General features: G+C 39.0%; 2 protein-coding genes and 1 long non-coding RNA gene across 6 annotated transcripts in view; 2 read left to right on the top strand and 1 right to left on the bottom strand.

Moving 5' to 3' along the window:
• TUT7 (terminal uridylyl transferase 7) overlaps positions 1 to 8122 on the top strand; it is a 45526-nt gene extending 37404 nt beyond the window's left edge. For all 3 annotated transcript variants that reach the window (XM_064643080.1, XM_064643081.1, XM_064643083.1), the window contains exons 25-29: positions 385 to 500; positions 3138 to 3457; positions 5169 to 5245; positions 5396 to 5459; positions 7097 to 8122. In XM_064643080.1, coding sequence (XP_064499150.1) covers positions 385 to 500; positions 3138 to 3457; positions 5169 to 5245; positions 5396 to 5459; positions 7097 to 7164 — 645 coding nt within the window. In that variant the 3' untranslated portion in view covers positions 7165 to 8122. The remainder of the gene's footprint in view (positions 1 to 384; positions 501 to 3137; positions 3458 to 5168; positions 5246 to 5395; positions 5460 to 7096) is intronic.
• LOC135407755 (uncharacterized) lies at positions 407 to 12517 on the bottom strand. Its single transcript, XR_010427008.1, has 2 exons — positions 12234 to 12517; positions 407 to 11114 (listed from the first exon to the last, which is right to left on the bottom strand). It is a non-coding gene; the product is annotated as an uncharacterized LOC135407755 (long non-coding RNA).
• ISCA1 (iron-sulfur cluster assembly 1) lies at positions 11570 to 18650 on the top strand. Of its 2 annotated transcripts, none has more exons than XM_064643099.1 (4): positions 11570 to 11777; positions 13864 to 13917; positions 15647 to 15752; positions 16214 to 18650. In XM_064643099.1, the coding sequence occupies exons 1-4, from the start codon at positions 11697 to 11699 to the stop codon at positions 16360 to 16362; spliced, it is 390 nt and encodes a 129-aa protein (XP_064499169.1). In that variant the 5' UTR covers positions 11570 to 11696; the 3' UTR covers positions 16363 to 18650. The 2 variants fall into 2 exon arrangements, with proteins under 2 accessions (XP_064499169.1, XP_064499168.1); XM_064643098.1 differs by lacking the exon at positions 11570 to 11777 and adding an exon at positions 12815 to 12973.
• Positions 18651 to 19217: the final 567 nt, after the last annotated feature.

Raw genomic sequence — 19217 nt, 5'->3', positions numbered from 1 at the left:
ATTTCTCTTACATTTCCACAGTACTCTAAAAAACTTTATGTGAGTTATTGATGAGTACTGTTCTAATGTTATTTGCATGTAAAATATGTTGGTAAGCAGAATGCTAGTCAAGTCACAGTTTCATTGTACAGACTTACGTATTTTAATCCAGATCAAACCCACCATTTCTTAAAACTGCAATTTTATAAAAGAGCAAGCAGACCTGGTTGGTAGGCTGCCTGTCAAAGAGAGGTCAGTGGCCAGTTAACAAGTCTTTCAGGGTTCAGCTGCAGACACCAAGTTTATTCTTTTCTGTAACTCTTACTGTTGTTTTAACAGTCTACATATCTGTCTTTATTCCCAAGTGTATGGATTTTCATTTTAAATGCATGATTTCTTCTACAGGAGTATTTTTTTGATCCTGAGGTACTAACAGAAGGAGAACTGGCACCAAATGATAGATGCTGCAGAACTTGTGGTAAAATTGGCCATTTCATGAAAGATTGTCCCATGAGACGAAAGTGAGTATAGTATTGGTGTCTGTGTGTAACTTTTTTCCCTTAGGTTTATTTGATTAGAAAGAAAGATTAGAATAGTAATGTAAAGCAAAACTTGTACATGCTGCAGATTATTTCCTTCACTGTCGAAATTAAGATGTATCAGTACCAATTTTGGCAGTGGTGGATGGTATTGCTGCAAAACTGTTTAGCTTAAGGTAGCAATGCTGACTCTGCACTTCATTATATAGGAAAGGAGTAGTCAAAGAGAAAAGCAGAGCTCAATAACTGTGTTCTGTGAAAAGCATTCATGGATGCATTTTATACTTTTTTTATTCAATAGCATCTACTACCAGAACTCTGCGTTCCCAGCAAGACACAATTTTATCATGTTCACAGAATCCTGTAATTCATGTCAAAAAGCAAGACAAGAATGCATTATTTTTTGTAAGCACACACATATGAGAATAATGTTCTGTTTTACATCCAAGAGAATGTTTCCTGACCCTGAACAACCACATGTCAAATATTCAACAATTTTCTTTTTGCAACAAATAAATTGGCTATATGGCTTTTGTTGCTCTTCCTGTTATGAAATGTCTAAACTTGAAACTGATTGTTTCATTTTGTTTTCTAGTTCAGACAAATCTCTTTAAAGACTTCATGTCTATAAAATAGTGAAAACTGACAAATAAAACTTAAAAAGAATGAAATCTTGAAAAAGCCTTTATGCTCACTTGTAAGATGGATGGCAAAATCTAACCATTGTTTAAAGTCTATCTATGTTAAAAGCTGTAACTAAAAATCACCTAAATAAAAAAATACATTGGGTTGAATGAAGTAGCTGCTCTACTCCACATTAGAGAATTGTGAAATTATATTGTTGAGACTATTAATTTGGACATTTACTCAACTTCAGCAAATGCAAGTACAGTAGCTGATGATAGTTTGAAATTAAAGAGTGCTGAAGGTGGTGCGAAATGTCTAAACTACTATCTCACATGGATTTTTAATCTTGCATTCTAAAGTGAAACACCAGTTCGTTGCACATACTCAGCTATATTCAACAAAACATTAGAGGGAAAGTAAGTGGGATTATGCATCTAAGAACAGAAATGCCTTAGCGGGTAAAACCACTGATACATTTGAGTCCTCTGTCCATTCATTGCAATAGGGGTGCTGTCCATGGAGTGCAAACTAGTTGTCTGTTTTCTGTAGTCTCTTCTTACTTATTCCCTCAGCATCTGCAGTTGCTGTATAAGAGATGTTAGAGCATATACATGCCCTGGTCTGGTAATGCTCATTTGTGGACTGGATTTGTTTTATGATTTCGTCCTTTTAGTTGTTTGTTTGGGTTTTTTTCCTGAACCTGATTGTCCTGGTTTCCTTAACAGTCTTTTGTGGCAACCAGTTCCATAAGAGTTCTGACCGATGTGTAAAGTAATACTTTCCTGTATCTGTTTGAAGCCAATCTCTTTTTAGTCATCCATTAACTTGCTATGTCCCTAATAAGGATGTTAAATAATACTGGTCCAAATACAGACCTTTAGGAACACCACCCATAGCTGGTCTTCACAGGGACACCAGGCTATTGACCACAATGCTTGGAGTGCAGCTATCCAGCCAGTTCCTTATCCAGTGAGTGGTCCATCTGTCAAGTCCATGTCTTTCCATGGATGTTGTGTGGGACAGTGCTAAATGCTTTGGACAAGTCCAGGTAGATGATATCAGTCACTCTTCCCTTACCCACCAACTCTGTAGCCCTCTTATAGAAAGCTACCAAATTTGTCAGGCATAATTTGCCCTTAGTGAAGGTGTGTTGGTTGTCACCATTTGCCTCTCTGTTTTCCACATGCCTTAGCAATAGGTTCTAGGAGGATCTGCTCCATGATCTTACAAGGCAGAGGTGAGACTAAACAGCCCCAGGTCTTCCTTTTTGCTTTTTTTTTTAAAAAAAGAAGCTCACCTTGAAGCTCATGCCATTCTTTTGCCCGTTTATTCAGTTTTGTGAAGTATTTTCAAGTTGCTTGCAATTAGCACTGCATCTCATGACCAGAGGAGCCTAGTAACATCTTCAGACTTGGAGGTTTCAGTGATGTCTCCTTCTCTAGGTCATGTATAAAGAAAGATGTTAGATGAAACAAGTCTGGCAGTGGTAGCTGTTTCCCCACTGCTAGATCTTTAAGCTACATAGAATGTTAGAAGCTTCTCCCAATAGGAGAGATTTTTAGAGTGAATATGCACAGGTTCAGAAATAAGGAACTGAGTTTTGATCAAATTGTACAAATAGGAAAAAAAATAGAACAACAGCCCTGGTTTTTTACACTTTGCTGGCATTTTGCTTCGTGTGTCTTTTCTTCCACTGTCTGCAACTTGAGCGCCCAGATTTTCAGTCATGTTTATACTTTTCAAGTTATAACTATTAGAATTTAGGACTGTATTGTCATCTAATTGTAAAGTTAAGTTTTTAAATATATGTTACATCAGTGTAGCACTGTTTGGTAAGAGAGTCAAAGGGAAAGGTACATGAATTCACTTTATTTAACCCACTGAAAAACTACTGTTGTCTGTGGACAGCACGTGGTTTTTCATTCTGGTTTTTTTGACTCTGTGTATGAATGTAAGGCCTGTGAACTCTGAAGCATTTCTCTGCTTCTGCAGACTAAGACGGCGTCGTGATTATGAAGGTACACAGAGGTATGCTGAAGTCAAGGAGAAAAGAAGCAAAGAGGACAAAGAAATGCATAATAAATCAACAGAAAAGGAGAGCTCAATCAAGGAGGGGAAGTTGCATGTATGTACGCCTCAGAAGAGGAAACTAGCAAGGGTAATAGTGGAAACTGGAAGAGAGAAAACTCCCAGGCAATCAGCAGAGAAATGGAAGCGCCTGGAAGACAGAGACTTAAGAGAAAAACGTTGTTTTATCTGTGGAAGAGAAGGTCATATTAAAAAGGAATGCCCACACTATAAAGGAGTTGCAGGTATGAAACAGATCAGGCTGAGTAGTTTAAACAGCGCTTATAGGTTTTTGGTAATTTTTTGAGGATTGACTAACAGGTAAGGTTTTTACCTTGAAAGGCATCATGTAAATGCTATCTTTTTTTATTTAAATGCAGTCACATTTAACCTCTTTTCCCCTCATCTTCACCTTTCATTCAGAAATTTGCTGTATCCCAAGGGATCTGGTATGGTTTCCCTTAGCAGATATTTGTAATGAAAAGGGTATGAGTATCAGTTATGTTGAAATTGCTTCCGGTGTTGTCACAATATATGAGCTTGCTAACATTTCAGATTACAGCTTCTATTCCAGTACATCATAATTGCAACAAAAGCTAGCATTATATAGCTCTTCACATCACCTAAACCAGAATTATTCCATATGAACCTGAAGTCAGTATGAAAGTATACAGATTGCTCAGATAGAATACTGTGAATTAAATAAAATAAAGAATATTTCTGCCAATTCAGCAGTTGGAGGGATACAGCAGTCCATCTTACAGATCCTGACTGACAGACCTGAATGAAAAAATGAAATACTTCTGCTTAGCAGTATCTAAGTCATCCTTTAAATAATTTGGATCATCTGTGTTGTGAAGGAATATCTTTCTTAGATAAAACCGAGGCTTAAGACAATAGATAGTACTTGTGGTTAGGTTCCAAAGGAACACTGTGTCACAGTTCCCTGTAGGTAAACCTAAGTGCATTTAAATTCAGGCTGGAATTACAGATTACTCATGACTTGACCTCTTAAAGGAACAGATAGGAATCTTGTGTATAAACATTTTTCAAATCAGCTTTTCTCTACTAGCAAAAATATTCTGTCTGGCTTAGGTCAGGAGACTCTTCATAATCAGATGTATTTAGTGAAAGAGGGCATAAGACTGTTAAAATACTGGAAGAGGGAGAAAAGTGGTACAAATATATTCAGAACTGTGAAGGTATTTAGAAGGATTCCTAGTTTGATAGACCACTAGAAATATTGGATGGACAGAAAAGATGTTTAAAAATTGAAGCCATGCTTCATTCAGCCTCTGACCTTTTGAAGGTGTATGTCAAGTCTAAATTTAACTTTTGAGTTTGTTTATCTTTGACCTTGTCTCATTCAGCTTTTCTTTCTGCCATTCTGTTTGCCATGATACTGAGTTTGCTAAGGTGGAGGGGAATATGCCTGACTTGTAGTTAATGGGTTTTAGCATTCATCATAGGGGAACTGTGCTTAGGCTGTACAGTATATATGTCTAAAATAATAAATTCTGGAGTAGGCGTTTTTGTCTGTTACCTGAATTTTGGGAATTTCTATATTTGAATTTGAAAGGAATTGCTATAGGTTGGGCTTTGTCTTACATTGCTTGCTTAGTGCCTGAAGTGTTCTCTCTAGTTGAATAAAGTACTATGAACAAATGAACCTGAGAGGTCAGACTTTGCTCTTTGATCTGCTACATTTTGTAAGACTACGGACAATTCACTTATCACCATATCTTCATTCATTCTAAGTTCCCTGGTTCTGGGTGGGTTCCTAACTTAGATGCATGTCACTTGTGTCAGTTTTCCATGTTATAAAATTGAGGAAATTTACACTGTCTTACCTTCTATTTTCTGTGATTCTAGATTGCAAATATTTTGATATTCTCTTATGATATCCAAAATGGAAACTAGTTTCAAGTTAGCAGCTCATTGTTATGACTTTTTCAGGTGGCTCAAAACCAGAAGTGTCGTGTGGATCCCCTTCTTTGCCCAGTACTGTCAAACATGCTGGTAGATTAAATCAGGTAAACACCAAGTGTCCCTTTTGTTTGATCTTTTATTTTTTATATGGTTTAAAGTCCATATAAAGTAATTAAGAATGACTTTCAGGGAAAACCTTTTATGTTGTAGAATGACATATTTCAATTTTGTTGATGTCTGTATGTTTTTTATAGGGAGTGCTTATACATGAAGAAAAAAAGAAACAAAAAGGAAAAGTGTTTTTGAGTCCCCAGTCAGGTTTGTATCTCTTCATTTCAATTTAGAAACTGTGTAAAAGCAGTGTTGCCAGCAGGTTGAGGGCACTGCTCTGCTCTGGTGAGAACTCACCTGGAGCACTGCATCCAGCTCTGGGGTCCCCAGCACAGGAAGGATATCAACCTGTTGAAGCGAGTCCGGAAGAGAGACACAACAATGATTAGAGGGATGGAGCACCTTTCCTATGGACAGGCTGAGTAGGTTGGGGTTGTTCAGCCTGGAGAAGAGAAGGCTCCAGGAAAACTTTATTTTGGCCTTTAAGTTATAGAAAGGGGCCTGTAAGAAAGGTGGGGACAAACTTCTCAGCAGGGACTGTTGCGATAGGACATGGGGTAACGGTTTAAAACTGAGAGTCAACTTTAAGATGAGATTAAAGGAAGAAGTTCTTCACAATGAGGGTGGTAAAACACTGGCACAGGTTGCCCAGAGAGGTGATGGATGCGGAATCCTGGGGAACATTCAAAGTCAGGTTGGGTGTGGCTCTGAGCAACCTGATCTAGTTAAAGATGTCCCTGCTCATGGTAGGGCGGTTGGACTAGATGACCTTTAGAGGTCCCTTCCAACTCAAACTATTCTATAATTATATGATTCTCCATCACTCCATATGGAAACTCTGCCTGTTTTGCTGAACATAGTGGCAGTCTGAATAGATTGAAGACACCCTTTTTTTTTTTTTCATCTGGAAACATGTACAATTTTTAAGTTTTGTTTTGGAAGCAAAACTTGGGCATAAAAATTCTGTGCACTTATTTTATTGTGAAGGATATGGTGGGTTTTTATGAATATCTCTTTCCTGTTTTGGCACAGATGGGGTTCTTTGGTTGTTCAGGGACAAAACATGGAGTGCTTTCTTGGGCATCTTCCTCAGAGTAATTGTCTAGAATTATACATGATAAAATAACTTAGGAGAGACAATCAAACTACATCCTTGGTCTGAGCTGCCAAAATGCAAACAAGTTAGAATTACATCTAAAAGTAGTAGTGAGATTATATTATAAAGGCCTTTATGTATTCTTTCTGGATCAGAGATGTTTTGCTTCAGATGCATGATTACAAATGTAGCTTCCTTACAGTAATTTCACATACTTATTAACAGGTACAATGAAGATTTTAAAAACAACTGGGTTTTTTTCAGTTATTTTGAGTTTCTAGTACAACTCTGCAAACCTTTTAGCAGCTTGGGTTTATAATATACAAATCTCTACTGAGGCAGCTGAAGGGAGACCTAATTAGTTTTCCAAAAATTGTAAAGACTTTACTGCAATTAACTATCTCAAATTATCAGTTTTGTTGGGAAGACACAGTGGATTTTGTCTTCACCGCAAGGCTTTTTCAAATCTATGTTTGGGGATTTTTAACACAAAGTGATCTGTCACTAGGTGTTTAGTTGAAAAAAATGCTGATTTTCAATTTTGTATTTTAATATTTCTTACTGTCCTTCAGCAGGTAATGATCTAAAATTGATCTGTGTATCCTTTCATTATAGTTTGACTTAACAGTAATTATCTCCTTTCTGATTCTTTCAGTTGGTTTATGCCTTGTCTTTTTTAAAAAAAAAAACAAAGAAAGAAAAAAACCAATACCTTTAAAGTGTGATGCTTTCTTCCTCCCAATCTTAGGCAGCCTTTCCAATAAATACATGACTCAGGGAAAAGCCTCACAGAAGAAGACCCAACAAGAATCATGAGGATTATTAAGCACTGGTAAATTGCAGTACAAGCCCATCATTCATTTAAAAGAAATGTCCTTGGCTAAAGCATCTGGATTCACAGGACAGCAGCACAGACAACATTCGACTTAAGTTTTATTTTAGATTGCTAGTACAAGCAACTGTGGATTCTAATATGGAACCCTGCTCTTAAATAGATTCTTTAAACGTTTTCATAGAAAGCCGTGATGTTTTGTATTTGTTTACTAGGTAAATCATCTAGAAAAGGGCAGTACTAAAATGAACTGTTTCGAGGTTTTGTTGTTCCACCTGACCATCTTAAACTGCACTAAAATTGTGTGCAAGCCAAATAAATTATATTTTCTTCAAAAATTAATTTTTTTGAAGGAGCAAATTATATTTATTAATGTTAATTGTTTACTGAATCCTTGTGTAAGTGTTTGAAATGTTTGTAGATTGGTACATTATCTTTAATTTCTGTAGAGAACTGAAAACATAGACACTAGTAAACATACGTAAAACAATCCCTGGCCAAGGAGCGCCGTTGAGATTTTGTGAGGTTTTTTCTGTTCTGTGACTTCATGGGAGTTCATTTGCTGCTGTGCTTGTGTTCAAGCAGAAAAAAAGACTAAGAAACAGGTCTGTCCTGTTTTGTTGCTGCTAAGAATCTTTTTCAAGGCCTTGGGGATACAGACAAAAGGAATAGAAGTATTTTAAGGAATAGAGTTATTATATTTGGCAAATGGGGAAAAACACATGTCCGTTTTCATAGAATGTGAAGAGAATCCTTGTACCAGTCAAGAATTTACATTCATTAGTAGTATGAACTTGAGCTTTACTTGAAGTCCTTCCAGAGCTGGTAATGTACCATTTTGTCTTGTTCAGGAAAGAATAAATTACATGTTAAAATGGAAACCACTGTTAATTTATGAATCTGAAATAAATTAAAAAAAAAATCAGATTTAAGATCTTGTAATTTTTCTTAGGTTGTAGTTTTCAATGTTCCTGACATAAATGTAGAATTAATGATGAGTTATTAGAATTATCTTGTTTTAGAAATATCATGTTCAATTTTTTTTTCCTTGTCCATCTATTCTTATTAAAGTTGAAAACTAGAATTGCCAAAGTGGTCTTAAGGAACTGGGATCCTAACTCGTGCTTTGGTTTTCATCCATCTGAAGTCAGCTATCTGTGAACTTCTAGATGTGCTACTTTCACAAAGAATTTGTTCTGTGTACTTTTCTAAACATATTTTCAAGCAAAATATTAGCCAGCAACAAAGAGAAAATAATTCCAATTTTGTCTTCTATAGCATATTTCATCATCTGAAATAAAGTCAGTTCTTCCCTCAAAAAGAAATTAATTATTGTAGTTTTTCACTCATATATATATATAAAAAAACGCTGACATGAATTCTGTGTGCTTTATTTAACCCTTTGTTCAGAGTTCCAGTTTTGCTGATGAGAATGAATTGTGTAAACCTCTAGGGTACTATGGCTTAATCTCAAAGACAGAAATTATTTTTAAAAGAAAAACATAATCAGATTTATGTATACTCACCCTTTTCTCTTTGTGATACTTTGTAGTTCAGTGGTGACATTTTCAACAGTGAAATTTCTAAACTTGCATCTGAATAAAAACTCATTCTGCAGATCCATGAGTCTTCTCATTTGAAGATGCTGTTTCCTTATGCAACTACTAATTCTATATAGTTGCTAATCTCATAGCCCTGAAGTGAAATGCCCAAACTTGGGATATATATTACATACATTAAACTATTAAGCAATCCTTTGTTTGTTTAAAAAGTTTTTAAATACCACAGTCATAATTTACAGGATGTCTGACATAGAAGAAATGCAGTTGAGGAGGCATAGCATATATATCTGCTGGATTAAGTTGTAAAGTATAGGAGATTGATTGAAAATTAAAATTGGAGACCTGTAAGTTCTTCATAACAATTATTGACATAGAAGATACCCTGTTTGCCTTTGAGGGTTATGTTCTCAAGGGAGCAACTTTGCACATAACACACTGCATTAGTAAAAAGTTTCTAGAAAAGGAATTATATTAAAAGTAACAGTAATAAAATAATAGTTTACAACTAATTCATACTAATAAAATGTAGTAATAAATACTAATAAACAAATAGTTTTAGAAGACCTCTTTTGAGCCACTTGCATACTCTGTCCCTTTATGCCTGCATAAAGACTGTGAGTGATTATACTGGGTTTGGCTGAGCTGGAGTTCATTTCCCCTCAGTAGCCCTCACAGTGCTGTGCTTTGCATTGGTAGCTAGAAGGGTGTCAATAACACACCACTGTTTTGGCTACTGCTGAGCACAGCATCAGCACTGTAACATTCCTTCCTCAGTCGAGGGCAAGATCCTGAGAAGGGACCCAAGTAGGCCAACTAACAAAAAGGGGTATTCCATACCATATGATGTCAGCTCAGATAGAAAAGTTAAAGCATGGAGCAGGAAGGCAGGCATTCATTGTCTCCAATGGCTGCCTGCTGAGGAACCGTCACGCGTCCTGAAGCCCTGCTGCTCGGGAGTGGCCGACCATCGCTGCTCATGGGAAGTAGAGAAAAAACCCTGCTATCTTTTGCTTCGCTTCACTTTTGCGCACGTAAGCTTACAGTTTGCTTTTTGCTTTAAATAAACTGCCTTAACCCAAAGTGCACACAGAGGTATCTTTGCTACAGCTGATATGTCAGCATTACATGATTATTAATTTTTGTTCTCTGCATTCCTGTTACATATTAATGACATTTCCCAACACTTACTAGCATATATCCTTATAAGATCTCTGAGTGGCTTCACCAGGGGTCTCTGGTGGTCATTTCTGTCTGGAGCCCCCAAAGTTCTAAGTGACTGCCTTATGAACATCTTGAAGACAATACACCTGGTTACAGAGTAAATGGGTGTTGCCCACCTGGCTGTTTTGGTCCCATTCTTCATTGTTTATTTTCTTTGCTTGGCTAGTTTCTTTAAATTGCTTGGCTCAGCTATAGGTAATTTTCCATGGTACATTCTCTTGTACTAGTCCTGTTACACTTCAAAACTCTAGTATCAGGACTAAATGGTGTGTGGAGCAGAATGGAGACACTGTAAGCCATGCTCCCTTGCACAGGAGGGAATTTGGTGGTACTTTCTAGCTGATAAGCTGCACAGCAGCTGAAAACCAAGAGAGATAAAGGAAGACATCCCACTGTTGAATCAGCAACCAATGGTGAAATCATTCTCCTTGGACTGATGCATTTCCCATCCCAAGGTTATCTCAGGTACTAACTGAGATATCCACCCCCAGGGTATGACCACTGCTCACTGAGTAAGATGTATGATTGGAGTCACTCAAGCTCTACCTAAACATAAGGAAATAATACAAAAGTGAGTTAAGAATAGGGGGAAATTAGGGAAGACTCCATCATAATTTTTGGGGTCAGTCAACAGGCTGAACCCATCCTTTCCCCCATGGGGATGCCTATCAGGTAAGAACAGTGTTCTATGCACACTGAATTACTATCTTCAGCTAGCTTTTCTTTGGGATCAGAGCTCGTTAATAGGTTGCTTTGAATTACTATATTGCTTTGAATACGTTTTTGCAGTCAGATATTATCACCAGCAACCACTGAAACTTGCCCTGTTAGAATCCTGGGCTGCATCAAAAGCAGCATAGCCAGCAGGCTGAGGGAGATAATCCTGCCTCTCTGCTCTTCTCTGGTGAGACCTCATCCGGAGTGCTGTGTACAGTTCTGGTGTCCCCAACTTAAGAGCATGGAATTGTTGGAGCAAGTCCAGAAAAGGGCAACGAAGTTAGTAAGAGTACTAGAGCATCTCCCCTTCCAAGATAGGCTGAGAAAGTCGAGGCTGTTTGGCCTGGAGAAGAGAAGGTTGTGTGGAGAACTGAGTGACCTTCCAGTATCTAAAGGAGGTTTACAGGGAAGCCAGAGAGGGACTCTGTCAGGAACTGTGGTGATAGAACAAGGGGGGAAATTTAGGTTAGATATTAGGAAGAAATTCTTTACTGTGAAGTTGGTGAAACGCTGGGACAGGCTGCCCAAGCAGGTTGCAGATGTTTCAACCCTGGCAATGTTCAAAGCCAGGCTGGATAGGGCCTTCAGCAACCTGGTCTAGCGGATGGTGTCCTTGCCCATGGCAGGATACCAGGGCTGGATTATCTTTAAGGTCAATTCCAACCCCTTAACGTTCTGTATCAATAAAGATTGTTATTCCATAATCAGTTAACGTGAGTCCTTCAGGGGCGCCGACAGACTAATCAAACATTAAAGGATTCGAGGAAAACCTTCCCTTTCCACGTGACAGCCGGACAGCTGTTCTCGCGGCCTCCTCCGCAGGCGCACCCTGAACAGCAACGCGTCCGAGCCGCCCGGCCCTTTTATCGCAGCTCGCAGCTCCGCCGCCTGCGGGGCCCCGCCCGGGGCCGGGGGCGGAGCCGCCGCTCGTCAGAGCCGGGCCCGGCGGGGCGGTGCCGTGCGTGGTGGCGTCAGTGCGGGCGGGCGGCCCTGCTCATGGCCGAGGGCGGTGGGCCATGGCCTCGTCCGTGGTGCGCGCCACGGTGCGCGCCGTCAGCAAGCGCAGGATCCAGGCGACCCGCGCCGCTCTCACCCTGGTTAGTGCCGCCGGTGGGCAGCGGGGCGGACCCGGGGCCGAGGCTCCTCACGGGTGCGGGAGCTGCGCCACGGCCTCCCGCCCCCGGCCCGGGGAGCGCGGCCGCCCCTGGCGACAGCGAGTGGGGACGAGGACGGGGCCGGGCTGCTTGGGCGGGCAGCGCCGGGCCGGGATCGGCGGGGCCGAAGCCCCCGCGGGGCGGCTGCGGCGGGCGATGCTCGGAGGAGAGCGCTGCGAGCGGCCGGGGGGGGCTGTCCTTCCCCCTTCGAGTTCAGAGGCTGCTTCTCCTCGCTAATCCCGCTGACAGAAGGTCCCCCGCGCCGGCTGGGGAACCGCAGAGTCCCAGGGCAGCACCAGAGCGGCCCTTCGTGCACGGGGCCTTGTTGCACAGGCACCCCAGGAAGTGTATTTTATGCATTTATTTAAATTTTTTTAAAAAAGGAAATGCATTACCTACCAAAGCTGACGAATAGGTTGTTTCCACGAAGGATTTATATCCTGTTGTTAATAATAAAGGAAGTGCATTCTGTACTAGCGGCCGTACTGGGCAGGCCACGCTTTAAAAACTTGGTGTTCGGTCATGGGTTGGACTCGATGATCTCAGAGGTCTTTTCCAGCCTAATTGATCGTGAGAGGGGTCAGTGCAGAGGAAAGTACAGTCAGTTCCCTCCAGGAGCAGGGGCAGATTGTGTGCGCACACAGTTCAGTCGTTTGTCAGAGCAGGTAGTTCCTTTTCAGTAGTGGTTCTGTAACAAACAAAGAGTGGTAGCAGTAATTAGAAAAAATTTTCTACTGCAAGGCTATTTGTGGTTTGCTTTGTATGTTTAAGCCGGCTCAGTGTAAGAACTTCATCTTACTAATGCTTTTGCTTTTCTCAGTGTCTTAGAAACTTGTAGGCATGTGATGGACATTTTAATGCTTGTGTTGTATTATTGAATTTCTGCAACAACTAGATCTGCATGAACAGTGAATTTTATCTGCTGTAAAGTCACCCTCTAGGATAATGGGAAGAGAGAAGTAGGCCATAAGCCTTCCTGAGCCTAATTGAGAAGCTTCGCGGGTGCTGGTGGATGAGAAGCTGGACATGACCCAGCAATGTTCACTTGCAGACCAAAAAGTCAGTCATATCCTGGGCTCATCAAAAGCAGTGTGGCCAGCAGGGTGAAAGAGATGATTCTACCCTTCTACTCTGCTCTGGTGAGACCCCACCAAAGTACTGCATTCAGCTCTAGTGCCCCCAACATAAAACAGACATGGAACTGTTGGAGCAGGTCCAGAGGAGGCCACGAAGTTGATAACGGGAGCGGAGCACCTCCCCTACCAACACAGGCCGAGAAAGTTGGGGCTGTTCTGCCTGGAGAAGAGAAGGTTACATGCAGACCTCATGGCAACCTTCCACTATGCAGAGGGGGCCTGCAGGGAAGCCAGAGAGGGACTCTTTGTCAGGAACTGTAGTGATAGGACAAGGAGTAGAGGGTTCAGACTGAAAGAGGGAAATTTAGGTTAGATTTATGGAAGAAATTCTTCCTTGTGAGGGTGTTGAGGCACTAGAACAGATTGCCCAGCAAAGCTGTGAATGCTCTATCCCTGGCAATGTTCAAGACTACATTGAATGGGCAATTGAGCAGCCTGGTCTAGTGGAAGGTTCCCTGCACACAGCAGGTGGGTTGGATCGAGGTGATCTTTAAGGTCCCTTCCAACCCAAACCATTCTATGATTCTAACAACCAAACCCCCTACTTTTAAGCACCGTGTTTCTTGAGGTGGGTGAGGAGGCAAGTGAAGAGTTATTGTGTTCTATATGGATTAGTTTCAACAGACATCTGTTTTACAGCAGAGTGTGTATCTTCAGATACACACAGGCATCAGTTTCAAGTAGAACACAGAATAGTCAATACTGATAGGTGGCTAATGCTGAAGGGGGACTTTGCAGATAGAAGACAAATGTAAAGAAAATCTGAGTACATGGAGTTGGAATAAAATTTTTTTACAGTGAAATTAAGTACACTGCACATTTTAACACATGCAAACACAGCAAATAAACAAACAGAATAATTTCTAATTTATGTGTATGGTTCTGTCTTTCAGACCCCATCTGCTGTTCAGAAGATAAAAGAGCTGCTGAAAGATAAACCTGAGCATGTAAGTATAGATAGACAGAGTCAGTCTGTACATTGTGCTAAGGTATTAGCACAGCTCAGCTCATGATTGCAAACGATTTCTGGCTAACTTAGAAGTTTGAAATAAACACTGAGGTGTTCATTAGTGATACTGACATCTTTTTTTTTGGAGGGGAATGCATAAGATTGTTTCTCTGTCAAGCTTCATTTTGTTATAAAATGAAATGCAGTAATGAAATGAAATGCAGGAAAAAACCAACTGTAATGACATTTCACTGTACAGTTACTGTTGAGATTAAAAAAACTGAAGAAGTTTTAAGCTTCAGATATTTTTGAGCTGTATTTTAATGAAGCCTTTTAGTACGGCACAGTGGTGACTTCTAGAGGGGAAAGAGATCTTCAGCTGTTGATATTAAGAAGTAATTTAAGTTCTTTTAGAAATTCTCACTGTGAAGTATGCAATAATAAAGTTATATTCATATGCATTAGAAAACATCTAATTCTTAGGAAACCTGCCAAACAATGTATTTTTCATGTAATCAGTGTTTCCCCAAATAACTAATTGAGCTTGTCATCTTTTCTTCTTCAGCAAAAGACACACAGAGTCTTCCTTTATAGCCATTGTAAAAAAAAGCATTAGATTTTCTTTACTGTAAGTATTACTATTACAAGAAGAATTATTTCTCTTTCCTACAAGGCCCATTGTTTGTTTTGCTTCCTGCACATCTGCAACTCATTAGACTATTTGTTCTAATGTTTTAAACCATCCTAAGGAGGCCTTGGGCCTACAAATTACATGGTCAGTCATTCCCTTGCTATGAATGGTGTTCACATTTTCCAGCGCATTACTGGTCGTAGTTCCTGTAGAGAAAGGTATTTAGTCTGAAAGGATCAGATGTAGTTTGTCTGAGAGCCCATTTAATGGCAGGTGATATGTTTTGATACAATTTTATCATAACATTAATTACAGAGATAGATAACAAAATTTGCTTCTTCAGTTATGAAGCACTGGTGTGTGGAAGGTGATACAGATACTTCTGAAAGGTTGTTGTGCGCAGATAGTTTTCGATTTCATTAAAACCTTTTCTCAGCGCTTTCCTTACAGATATGCTCTTTTTGTCAGACTTGTTGAATGCCGTGTTACAAACATTGACTAGGTTAGCTTTTAAGGTCAATTAAAACAGTAAGCAAATATACATACTTGAAGGGATTGCTTTTTAGGTGAAACTGGCAATAAAGGTAGTGACGAAATCAAAGTTTTTTCAGAACTTCGGTTTGAATTAAATTTTCTGATGGTGTCATTACAAGAGTTCTGTGAAAATCTATTAGCTGCCCTTGTCTGGTCTCACAGCTTTATAATTATGTTACCATCAATAATCTTTACGTAGTACCTGATTTAGCATCTGAGTAAACTTCAACTTAAAGTCACAAAAATACTGTCTTTGAAATTTGACTGTCTTTATGAGACCCGGTACCTACAAGGATGCCAACAATGTGTTATTTCAAAACTTTAACATCCTTTAAGGCTTGATCCACAGCAGCAAGTATCTGATGTTTTCTTTTACCTTGGCAGTCAAATTTCTAAAAGGGAAAACATGTTATCTCTTAATCCATTATGGTAATTCACTTCTCTGTTAAGGCAGTGAAGAATAATAAATGTCAGCTACTTTTTAACTTGATGTTCCACAATAGGTTTTAAAAGAGAAGTCATGCATGTGGTGGTGGCTTTTTGTTGTCTTTTTTTTTTTTAGGTGGGTGTGAAAGTGGGTGTTCGTACAAGGGGATGCAATGGACTTTCTTACACATTAGAGTATACAAAATCAAAAGGAGACTCTGATGAAGAAGTAGTTCAAGATGGTGAGTTTCTGATGCAGCAGAAAAACATTTGGTGGTGGTGGGGGCAAAACCCAATCATTCTGAGAGAAGAACATTTGTTTTTTCAAAGTTTTGGGTCATCTTATTGGATTCACAGACTTTAAGAAGGGTATGAAATGGTTTACTGTCTGTAATGCATGGGAATTGTGTACTGAAGCTGAGATTTGTTCACAGGTTCTACAGCTTATTTTCCTCAGTATCATTATTTTTTGTCCCCCATCACAATACAGACATGCATGTCCACACACAAGTAACGGTTCTAGACTGTTGCCAAACTTCTGTAGGTGGAGTGAAAACAGTGATGAAATTAGACCAGGGAAACCAAGTTATACTGGTAGTCTTCTTATTTAGTTCCTTTTTTTTAATCACCTGGCAAAAGAGAATTTCAAAGGGAATGATGGTTTTGCTGTATGTAATTCCTCTTTTTTTCTGTTATCTTCAAGGGGTTAGAGTGTTTATTGAGAAGAAGGCACAGCTGACACTTCTAGGAACTGAAATGGACTATATAGAAGATAAGCTGTCCAGTGAATTTGTTTTCAATAATCCAAACATCAAAGGAACATGTGGCTGTGGAGAAAGCTTTAACATCTGAAATCTCAGGACTAGTTCTTTGACTTTGAACAGCCCAAAACACATACTATTACAACATTCAGAAGCAGATCTGTTTCCTTCAGGTTCGTAGCCTGTGTAAAGTGGGGATACTCTTAAGAAAAATAAATAATTTTGAAAATGTAAGTTGTGTGGTAAATTCCACCACTGATGTAGTTATCCTGTAATTTGTGATGAGTTGGGATCTAAAAGGTAAGAACAGTAAGTGCTGCAAGTAACATCTCTGTACTTCCACCTGCCAAGGAAATAAAATCTCACTGTTCTTTTCCTTTGTCATTTTCTTTATCCATCTTACTCATACTTGCCCTTCCAAAACCCATTTGAAAGAATACACTGTGTTCTGCTTTGATTCGAAGAAAACAAACAAACAAATTAACAAAAAAACCCAACCATTTGTGTGTGTGTTTATAGAAATTTATATATACAGGCACACAGTCCTTGCTTGCTTTATAGTTTTCTGATGCTTTCATCCTTTTACAAGGGCGTTTCTGATGGTTTATTTGCCCTTAAATCCAGGGAAATAGAAGTGTTGTTCATGTATTAATATAGTGGTTACACTGCTTGTAGAAATGCTTTGAAGAGGGCTAGCCTAAATTTAGTTTTTTTCCTTTCCTTGTTGAAGGCACAGTCTCTGCTGTACTTGGTCATTTTCAAAACAAGAAATATTTAGGCACTGGAGGACTAAATCTCGATACATGTGGGCCTTGTTTTTCACACTTCTGTTGTTTGTCGTTCCTCAATTAAATTGCAAAGTTGGTAAAACAGCCTCCACATTCTGATTCTCCATGTTCACAAGATGTGCTCTGTGTGTGCACCAAAAGCTATAAATGTTTTTTTTGAGAGACAAATTTTAGATTTCTCATTACTTTTTTTTTTCTTTTGTAGTCATGCCTGCTACTAATTTTGTTACAGTCTGAACTCTTCTTTTTAACTCTCTAGGTATAGGATTCTTTCACCAAAGCTCATGGTAACTTCTGTTTAATTCCTGTCTTGAGGTTAACTTGGTAACAGGAGAAAATGTGTTTATAATTTTAAAAAAATTAGTAGTTCATAATAGTTTTAATCTAGACAGTAATTAAAATAGTACAAGAGGCCATTTTTTTCTTTGGAATTTAAATGTACTTAATCAGAATTTGATTTTTTTAAACAAGTGTTTTTTGAGCTTATATGGTCTTCAGCACTTTTTCACTGATGCTGAGGTGGAAGTGTAAATATCTCTCCAGACGTTTCCAAAACCTGTTATGAGAGAGGAACTGTTCTGCCCATTTATGTCCTGATTATCCAAAGATGACATTGTGCAGCTAAGCTGCTCACTTGTGCATGAGAGAAGATAACATCTGCCTGGGCAACTGATTGGAACAGGTGATGAAACGAGTGCAAATAAGAAGTAGGGGGCAACAGGGATCTTGCAGTCGAGAAGAAGAAGGTGTTGAGATGGGAGTGAACTGAGAGTATTAAGGCTGCATGTTGACAGTCTGGAGGTCATCTTGATCTGGACAGTTGTGCCCATATGCCTGTCACCAACTGCTGTAGATGTAGAATTGCAGCTATAGTTTGGTTCTTCCCTTTATACTTTCCCTAGGCCAGAGGGAAGAATAAAAATTGAAAAATGAAATAATGCTTCATCTGCTTTATGTAGTGCACAGGAACAGAAAGTCAGAATTACCTATAGTCTAACACTAAATACTTGAATTTTGGTTGTATGTCACCTTTTGAAATAAAAACACTGTTTCCTTCAATAGTCAAGTATTCTACACAGTTACTTTATGTAGTAATTCAGACATCACTGGTAATATACTGGCTAAGTGCTTCTGTAGTGCTGTAAGTCTTTCTATCTTGCCAAACAAAAACATAACATAGCTGCATTACACTTAAAACTCCAATCTAGGGGCATTTCTTCAAATAAGACTTCAAATATGGTAACACTGGTGGTTGCTATGAGTGCTGGTACTTACTCATTTAACTTGTTTTGGGGTGGGGGGGATTGGTTTGAGGTTTATTTTAAACGTGTGGCATGTATGGCAATCCTTTTCATGTGTTTGTGTGTATGCCCTGAGTGAAAGTTTGCACTGTTGTATTCCCATGAAATAATTATCTATGTTGTCACCTTACTAAGACAACTAATGCACAACGTGTTAAACTTCTGCTAAAGTGCTATTTACAGTTGCATATGAACATGATTTTGTTGATTGGTCTATTATAATTTTATGCAACTATATGTGTGGAGTCCACAGTTATAATAATAAATATTGCCTGTTGATAACCATGAAATATTCCTGTCTTGAACAATTTTTTAAAACACTAAAGCATGGGGAGAGAACAGGTTTGTGTGCTGGGATTACAAAGTAGATGCAATACTATTGTTACCTGAATTAATGTTTCTCAAAAATATTAAACATTTCCAGATACTATTATATTCCACCATTGAAAGAGCATAGAAACATATGGGGGAAAAAAATTAGTTAACTACGTATGTAAGGTATTTACACATACCCAGAAGGGTGAGTAAATGCACAGACTTCTATTAAACTTCACAACACAGTGTTGTCGGGGTAAAAATTCTGGCAGGCAAGATCAATATATTTTGAAGGCTTTTATGTACCAAAAAGTCATTGTGGTATGTTTTAATGCAGGATAATGATGTTGACCAAAGTAACTGTTGACATAAAACTTTTTCTTAACTGGTGAGATAGTTTGAGTGTGGGAGTCAGAGGGCATTCCTGGCCATTCCACCTAAGCGCTGTACCATGGCACTAATACACTATAGTGTATGATGCTCATGACACACTTGGGGTTTTCTCTTAGGTATAGTCTTTCCATCTCTAAAGTTAGGCTTCC

The sequence above is a fragment of the Pseudopipra pipra genome, chromosome Z (assembly GCF_036250125.1).
Source record: "Pseudopipra pipra isolate bDixPip1 chromosome Z, bDixPip1.hap1, whole genome shotgun sequence".
In the NCBI taxonomy this organism is placed as follows: domain Eukaryota; kingdom Metazoa; phylum Chordata; class Aves; order Passeriformes; family Pipridae; genus Pseudopipra; species Pseudopipra pipra.
Note: the sequence above shows the minus strand (reverse complement) of the source record. Positions and strands in the feature narration are given on the sequence as shown.

Excerpts from the sequence above, each read along its gene's own strand:
- ISCA1 (XM_064643098.1), top strand. The coding sequence starts at position 12,872 with ATGTTCACTTGCAGACCAAAAAGTCAGTCATATCCTGGGCTCATCAAA. Across the intron at positions 12,974-13,863 it reads TACCCTTCTACTCTGCTCTG|ACCCCATCTGCTGTTCAGAA; the intron begins GTGAGACCCCAC and ends TCTGTCTTTCAG. Across the intron at positions 13,918-15,646 it reads TGAAAGATAAACCTGAGCAT|GTGGGTGTGAAAGTGGGTGT; the intron begins GTAAGTATAGAT and ends TTTTTTTTTTAG.